General features: G+C 50.1%; 2 protein-coding genes across 2 annotated transcripts; both read right to left on the bottom strand.

Annotated features, from left to right (window-relative positions):
• Positions 1 to 2011, bottom strand: LOC116239533 (olfactory receptor 52R1-like). Its single transcript, XM_031609650.2, has one exon. The coding sequence runs from the start codon at positions 1793 to 1795 to the stop codon at positions 848 to 850; it is 948 nt and encodes a 315-aa protein (XP_031465510.2). The 5' UTR covers positions 1796 to 2011; the 3' UTR covers positions 1 to 847.
• Positions 2012 to 6369: 4358 nt separating this feature from the next.
• Positions 6370 to 8027, bottom strand: LOC149920383 (olfactory receptor 52R1-like). Its single transcript, XM_090134331.1, has one exon. It carries the CDS (start codon positions 8003 to 8005, stop codon positions 7058 to 7060), a length of 948 nt encoding a protein of 315 aa, XP_089990457.1. The 5' UTR covers positions 8006 to 8027; the 3' UTR covers positions 6370 to 7057.
• Positions 8028 to 8264: the final 237 nt, after the last annotated feature.

Genomic DNA, 8264 nt, shown 5'->3' with positions numbered 1-8264 from the left:
GGTAATCATCCCCCTGTACTCAACTCTGGTGAGGCCGCACCTTGAGTGCTGTGTTGAGTTTTGGGCCTCTCACTGCAAGAAAGACATTGAGGCCCTGGAGTGTGTTCAAAGAAAGGCAACCAAGCTGGTGAGGTGTCTGGAGCACAGGCCTTATGAGGAGCGGCTGAGGGAGCTGGGATTGTTTAGTCTGGAGAAGAGGAGGCTCAGGGGAGACCTCATTGAACTGTACAGCTTCCTGAAGTGAGGTTGTGATGAGGAGGGTTTTGGCCTCCTCTCCCAAGCAACAAACAGGAGCCGAGGAAATGGCTGCAAGTTGTACCAGAGGAGGTCTAGACTAGACGTGAGGAAGAACTTTTTCTCTCAGAGAGTGGTTAAACACTGGAATGGCTGCCCAGGCATGTGGTGGAATTGCCATCCTAGGCTGTGTTCAAGAAACATCTGGATGGGGAGCTATGAGATATGGTTTAGTGCTTGAGATAGCAGTGGCAATAGGAGGACGGTTGGACTACATGTTCTTGCAGGTCATTCCCAGCTTTGTGATTCTATGATTCAATGATTCTATATTAAGATAGGAAGAATCTTTATTTGCCCGATTAGTGAAAGAATTTTAACATTCAGGAATCTGTGTACTGGGAGGGGTTATGCAAAAATCAGACTGAACTCTTTCTGTTGTCTTTCATTACACAATGAAAGGAAGAGAAAATCCAGTAATATCTGCAGGAATGCTTTCCATGTACACTGTGCATTTAGAAAGCGTAGGACTCGAACTAAAGGGTAAAGCGTTCACACTGAAAATTTACCGGACTTACCAAACACTTATCGGCTCAGTTGATGGCACACAGATGTGTCAGATTCCCCTCCACTGGAAGAGGACAACTATCTTGTCCCGGAGATGTTTGGTTCTGACCCCATAAATGATGGGGTTTAATGTGGGGGGCACCAGCATGTAGAGGTGGGCCACCAAAATGTGAACGTGCTGAGGGATGCTGTGTCCAAACCGGTGGGTGAGAGACGTGAATAATACAGGGACATAAAAACAAAGGATGATACAGACGTGGGATACACATGTGTTAAAGGCCTTGAGCTGAGTGTCTGAAGATGACAGCTTCAGTACCACTCGCAGGATCATAGTGTAGGACACAACGATCACTGTAAGGTCAACTCCTGTCACTGCAAAAGCCACAAAGATGCCATAGCCTGCACTGGCACTGGTGTCCTCACATACCAGCTTGACCACGGCCATGTGTTCACAGTAGGAATTGGAGATGACACGATGCTGGCAGAAGGCCTTCCTACGGAGCAGGAAACAGCCAGGACTCACCATGAGGACTCCACGCAGCAGCACCAGGCTCCCAAGAGCTGCCACCACCGGCATGGAGAGGATGCTGGAGTGCCGCAGGGGATGGCAAATGGCAAAATAGCGATCCAAGGCCATGGCCATGAGCACACCCGACTCCACTGCCGTGAAGGTGTGGACAAAGAACAACTGAACAAGGCAGGAAACAAAGCCAATCTCCCTGGAGCCCCGCCAGAAGATGATGAGCATTTTGGGCAGCATGGATGTAGACAGGACCAGGTCCGTGAAGGCCAGCATGGCCAGGAAGAGGTACATGGGCTCACGCAGGCTTGACTCTGTCTTGATGACGATGAGAAGGATGATGTTCCCCAGCACAGCTATGGCGTACATGATGCAGAAGGGGAAGGCAATCCAGAACTGCTCCTTCTCCAGCCCAGGAATGCCAACCAGGAGGAAGGTGGGGGGGTGGGAGGGACCGGTGGAGTTCAGAGAAGACATGAAGCCCTTCTTGTGTCTTGCCTACCCTGAGGGCTCTCACATCCTGTAACAAAGCATCCAACACCCTTGAGATGATGTGGCCAGCAGTAAACCCAGATTGCAGGGTGATGTGGTTCTAGAAGTGCAAGAGAGCTAGCCCTAGGACAGCTGCTTGCACTGGTTCAGGAGAGCACTTTTCCCAGAAGTGTCCTGTCAGTTCCCACTTCCAAGTATCCCTGTCTGTCCCACTTTCCAAGCGCTCTTGGAGCATGCAAAACAGATTGTTACTAATGCAGATGCAAAGCAGTCCAAAGAAAACGTGTTAATGGGCACAGAGGGGATGCAAAGTCATTAGCAGCAACCCTCCAGCTCCGCAGAAGCTTTGTTCTGAAGCACGCTGCCTGCTCCTGTAAGCAGAGGCTCTGGGTGTTTGCCATGGGTGAGGAACATGCAATTGGAGAGCAAAGCCCTGAGGCAGTGCCACCGGATTTGGAGAACCCCCCTCAAACGCAGTGCTCTGGCAGAGCCCATTCCTCTCCTGCACAGACTGCAGCTCACTCAGCCCCCGAACATGGCTGAGCTCCTGGGATTTTCCCAATAGGTGGGGAAAAGGGATTGCTTGAGAAGCCCTGCAGCACAGGCAGGGCAGCGCTGGTGACCTGGCAAGAGCCTTCAGGAACTGCCCTGGGGCCGTGGTCACTTGTATGGCAGAGGTGCAGGCAGCAGAAAGAAGGGAGGGCACGGCATGTCCAGGGAGAGTGCGAGCCTCAAGATCAGTCAAGTTCTGCCCCAACCCTCAATACTCACCCGCCTTCTGCAGGTTTCCATGCAGGCACTGGGCACTGTGCGGACTGGGAGATATTTATAAGTTGCCAGGTAAATCTTAGCCGAGAGTTCTGAATTTCCCCTGCCAATTATGATGTAATTAGGGAGAGAAAATAGAAACACAAAAGAAGTCAACTTTTAATCACCTCATTGCTGGAGTGCTCATAGTCCGTGGTCCAGTTTTGTTGTAAAACTTTGGTATGTTTTATATCTGTTTTCTTACAATATTTTCCAGAGTTTGTTGAATTACTTGCTCTATGTTGGTGCACCCAGTCCCTCTCTGTGCTGTTTTTGTGGTGTCCACACCGTATGGGATCATTGAATGGTTTGTGTTGGAAGGGACTCGTAAAGATCATCCGGGTGATGATCCCTGGATGCAATATTGGGGCTCCTGTGACTCCTTGTCTTCTCACCACCAGCGTGCAACCCAACCTCCCCCCCTTTCCTCCCTCTCTCTCTCTCTTTATCCACCCTGTTCCCTTATTTTTTGCCTTTTGCATCTGAATTGAGGAGTTTCATCTCCCTCCTGGAGTCAGTTATTCCTTTCCAAGTGCAAGACTCAACACTTGCTTTTGTTACATTTCATCTGGTTTGTTACTGCCCAGCTCTCCAGCTTGTCCAGGTCTTGCTGAATCACAGTACAGCCTTTTGGTTTGCCAACCACTTCTCCCAGCTTTGTATCATCGGTGCACTATCTGAGGGTGGACACTATCCACTCATCAAGGTTGAAGATGAAGATACTGAACATGACCAGACCCAGCCTTGACCCCCAGGGAACACTGCTAGTCATGGGCCTTCAACTGGACACTGCAGCACTGATCACAACCCTCAGAGCTAGGCCGGTCAGCCAGTTCTCAGCCACCTCAGTGTTCACTCATCTATCCCACACTTTCTCAGCTTCAATATCAAGATGCCGTGGGAGGGAATATCAGAAGCCTTGCTGGAGTCAAGGTAGGTGATGTCCACTGCTCTGTCCCCATTTACTCAGACAGAGATGCCATCTCAGAAGGCTATGAGGTTGGTCAAGCCTGATTTTCCCTTGGAGAATCCATGCTGACTATTCCTGATGGCCATCTTCTCTTCCAGTTGCTTGCAGATGGTATCCGGAACAAGCTGTTCCATCTCCTCTCCAGAGACAGAGGTGGGACTGACTGGCCTGTAGTTTCCTGAATCCTCTTTCTTCCCCTTTTTGAGGATCACAGTGACACAGGCTCTCCTCCAGTCTTCAGGCACCTCTCCTGTTCTCCAAGACCTGTCAGAGATGATTGAGAGTGGATCAGTAATCTACTCTGCCAGATCCCTCCGCACACGTGGGTGCATCCCGTCAGAGCCCATGAATTTGTGCACATCCATCCCACACAGATGCTCTGGGATCACCCCCTCCACAACCAGAGAGAAGCTCGCAGTTTCCCAGGATCTCTCTCTTTCATCCAGAGTCCAGAAGACCTGAGGGGCAGACTCTGAAGTGAAGACCAAAGCAGAGAAGGCGTTTGGCATCTCCACCTTCTCAGCATCCCCTGTTACCAGGACACCTCCCTTGTTTGGCAGGGGACCTGCATTGTCCCTAGTCTTTTTTTTACTGTTAACATATGCAAAAAAAACCTTTCTTATTATACTTTATGTTGTCCACCAGCTTAAGCTCCAGGCAAGCTTCAGCCTTCCTCATTGCTTCCGTGCAGGCCCTGACAGTAACTCCTATAGTCATCCCAGAAGGACTGGCCCTTTTTCCACATTTCATAAACATTCATCTTCCCTTTGACCTTATCCATGAGCTCCTTGCTCATCCATGCAGGTCTCCTGCTTCCCTTCCCCACTTTCCTTCTCTTAGGGATGCACAAATCTTGAGCTTGGAAGAAGTGCTGTTTAAATGTTGCCAAGCTCCCGTGAGCTTGCACTGTAGCCCATGAGATCCCTCCAAGTAGGCCTTGAAAAAGATCAGAGTTGACTCCCTGAAAGTCCAGGATAGCAATCATACTTTTTGCTTTACTTCTTCTGCATGAGATCCTGAACTCGACCATCTCATGACTGCTAAATCCCAAGGTGCCCCCAACCTTCACATCCCTAACAAGCCCATCCCTGCTGGAAAATACAAGGTCCAGAAGCAGCTTTGGGCCATGGACTGCCATTGGATTGAGCTACCTGAGGGAATGAGCTGTGCTGGAGGATGTGTATAGGGACATGGAAAAGGAGCACTTATCCCAAACTCCAGAGAGCACCACGTGCACATGTTCCTTGTGGTGGAAGTTTGTGCACTCCTGACATATGCCAGCTCAGCGGAAGTAGTGACGTGGAAAGTTGCAGAGCAGAGGTGTACAACTTTTTGCCGGGGCTACGTTGAGTGAAGAGGAGTTGTCTTGGACTGATGTCTGGGTTGTTGCTGAGTGATGGCTGTGCACCCAGAGCCACTTGGCAGGGAAGAGCTGCTGTCACAATGGATAGCGGCAGGGAATGAACCTAATTACTACCTTGTACAGGTCAAATGCAGTCTGCAGGCTACGGGATGGGCTTGCCTGATGTGAAGGAGCAAATGGTGGGTGAATTTGCTGACCAGCTGTGATGACATTCCTGCCTCACCACTGGTATCCAGCTCAGACACAATGCCAGGCCAGGTCGGAGATGTCCTCTGCGTCTGGTAATGCTGCTCACTTGCACACAGAGCAAAGATCCAGAACATGTGAGAGTCAGATTCAGCACTTGAATTTGGGTCCCCATTTGAGCTTCACTGCATTCAGCCTGCTACCTTTCTCACGTTCCGGGCAGTGGTTTAGTAAAACATGTTTACTGGTTTATTGGGATGTTTGACTCCTGGTGGTAGAGCACAGTCTTGTGAGCAATGACCTGTCTGCAATTGGTCACTAGCAGTAATTTCATCAGTGAGAAAGTCCGTTTTTTTTTAAGAAGGTTGCATTTGCAAAGGATCTTATGAATTGTCTCCTCTAGGAATGTTTTGTATTTATCTACTTCACAAACATGGAGCTAAATCCAGCTGGCGACCGGTCACGAGTGGTGTTCCCCAGGGGTCGGTGCTGGCGCCTGTCCTTTTCAATATTTTTATTGATGACCTGGATGAGGGCATTGAGTGCACCCTCAGTAAGTTTGCAGATGACACCAAGTTGGCTGGAAGTGTCGATCTGCCTGGGGGTAGCGAGGCCCTACAGAGAGATCTGGACAGGCTGGAGAGCTGGGCTGAAGCCAATGGGATGAGGTTTAATAAGACCAAATGCCGGGTCCTACACTTTGGCCACAGCAACCCCAAGCAACGCTACAGGCTTGGGGTGGAATGGCTTGAAGACTGTGTAGAGGAAATGGACCTGGGGGTGTTGGTTGACGCTCGGCTAAACATGAGCCAGCAGTGTGCCCGGGTGGCCAAGAAGGCCAATGGCATTCTGGCTTGTATCAGAAGCAGTGTGACCAGCAGGAGTAGGGAAGTAATTGTTCCCCTGTACTCAGCTCTGGTGAGGCCGCACCTTGAGTATTGTGTCCAGTTCTGGGCCCCTCACTGCAAGAAAGACATTGAGGCCCTGGAGCGTGTTCAAAGAAGGGCAACAAAGCTGGTGAGGGGTCTGGAGCACAGGCCTTATGAGGAGCGGCTGAGGGAGCTGGGATTGTTCAGTCTGGAGAAGAGGAGGCTCAGGGGAGACCTTATTGCTCTCTATAACTACCTGAAGGGAGGTTGTAGCGAGCTGGGGGTCGGCCTCTTCTCTCGTGTAACTGGTGATAGGACTAGAGGGAATGGTTTCAAGCTTCGCCAGGGAAGATTCAGGCTGGATATTAGGAAATACTACTTCTCTGAAAGGGTGGTCAGGCACTGGAATGGGCTGCCCAGGGAGGTGGTGGAGTCACCGACCCTGGAGGTGTTCAAAGAACGTTTGGATGTTGTGTTGAGGGATATGGTTTAATGAGAACCATTGGTGACAGGTGGATGGTTGGACTGGATGATCTTATAGGTCTTTTCCAACCTAGTGATTCTGTGATTCTGTGATTCTGTGATCTACTTCACAAACATAAAATAAAAGGCTGAATATAGAGCATGAGATTCAATGTTCCCTGTTTCCTATTCAAGGACAGCTGTCATTCAAATCTGAGCACATTCAGACGGCCCAGAGAACACTGTTGGCATAGTGAAGGTTGCTACAGAAAGGTCTTTTGGAGGTGCTCAGTGTGAGAGTCAGACTGGAAATATTTGGATATTAAGAATATCTATTTGCCTGGTAGTGAACGTATTCTAAAATTTGGGGATCTGAATTCTGGGAGGTGTAATACAATGGTCAGACAGAACTCCTTCTGTTGTCTTTCATTACACAGTGAAAGTAAAAGAAACTCCAACGATTTCTGCAGGAATGCTTTCCATGTATACCATGCTAAGGAAAGCTGTTTCTCAAAATTAAGGGTCTGAGAGTTCACTCTGTAAATTTCATCTAACAATTATAAGCTCAACTGATTGCACACAGACACGGGTCAGATTCCCTTCCGCTTTAAGAGGACAACTATCTTGTCCCGGAGATGTTTGGTTCTGACCCCATAAATGATGGGGTTTAATGTGGGGGGCAACAGCATGTAGAGGTGGGCCACCAAAATGTGAACGTGCTGAGGGATGCTGTGTCCAAACCGGTGGGTGAGAGACGTGAATAAGGCAGGGACGTAAAAACTAAGGATGACACAGACGTGGGATACACATGTGTTAAAGGCCTTGAGCTGTGTGTCAGATGATGGCAGCTTCAGTACCACCCGCAGGATCATAGTGTAGGACACAACGATCACAGTAAGATCGAGTCCTGACACTGCCAAAGCCACAGCAATGCCATAAGCAGCATTGACTCTGGTGTCCTCACATACCAGCTTGACCACGGCCATGTGTTCACAGTAGGAATGGGAGATGACACGATGCTGGCAGAAGGCCTTCCTACGGAGCAGGAAACAGCCAGGACTCACCATGAGGACTCCACGCAACAGCACCAGGCTCCCAAGAGCTGCTACCACCGGCATGGAGAGGATGCTGGAGTGCCGCAGGGGATGGCAAATGGCAAAATAGCGATCCAAGGCCATGGCCATGAGCACACCTGACTCCACTGCCGTGAAGTTGTGGACAAAGAACAACTGAACAAGGCAGGAAACAAAGCCAATCTCCCTGGAGCCCCGCCAGAAGATGATGAGCGCTTTGGGCAGCATGGATGTAGACAGGACCAGGTCCGTGAAGGCCAGCATGGCCAGGAAGAGGTACATGGGCTCACGCAGGCTTGACTCTGTCTTGATGACGATGAGAAGGATGATGTTCCCCAGCACAGCTATGGCGTACATGATGCAGAAGGGGAAGGCAATCCAGAACTGCTCCTTCTCCAGCCCAGGAATGCCAACCAGGAGGAAGGTGGGGGGGTGGGAGGGACCGGTGGAGTTCAGAGAAGACATGAAGCCCTTCTTGTGTCTTGCCTACCCTGAGGGCTCTCACATCCTGTAACAAAGCATCCAACACCCTTGAGATGATGTGGCCAGCAGTAAACCCAGATTGCAGGGTGATGTGGTTCTAGAAGTGCAAGAGAGCTAGCCCTAGGACAGCTGCTTGCACTGGTTCAGGAGAGCACTTTTCCCAGAAGTGTCCTGTCAGTTCCCACTTCCAAGTATCCCTGTCTGTCCCACTTTCCAAGCGCTCTTGGAGCATGCAAAACAG

Source organism: Phasianus colchicus, chromosome 1, assembly GCF_987193195.1.
Source record: "Phasianus colchicus chromosome 1, bPhaCol1.hap1.1, whole genome shotgun sequence".
NCBI lineage: Eukaryota > Metazoa > Chordata > Aves > Galliformes > Phasianidae > Phasianus > Phasianus colchicus.
This window is presented reverse-complemented; position numbering and strand designations above follow the sequence as displayed.

Excerpts from the sequence above, each read along its gene's own strand:
- LOC116239533 (XM_031609650.2), bottom strand. The coding sequence starts at position 1,795 with ATGTCTTCTCTGAACTCCACCGGTCCCTCCCACCCCCCCACCTTCCTC.
- LOC149920383 (XM_090134331.1), bottom strand. The coding sequence starts at position 8,005 with ATGTCTTCTCTGAACTCCACCGGTCCCTCCCACCCCCCCACCTTCCTC.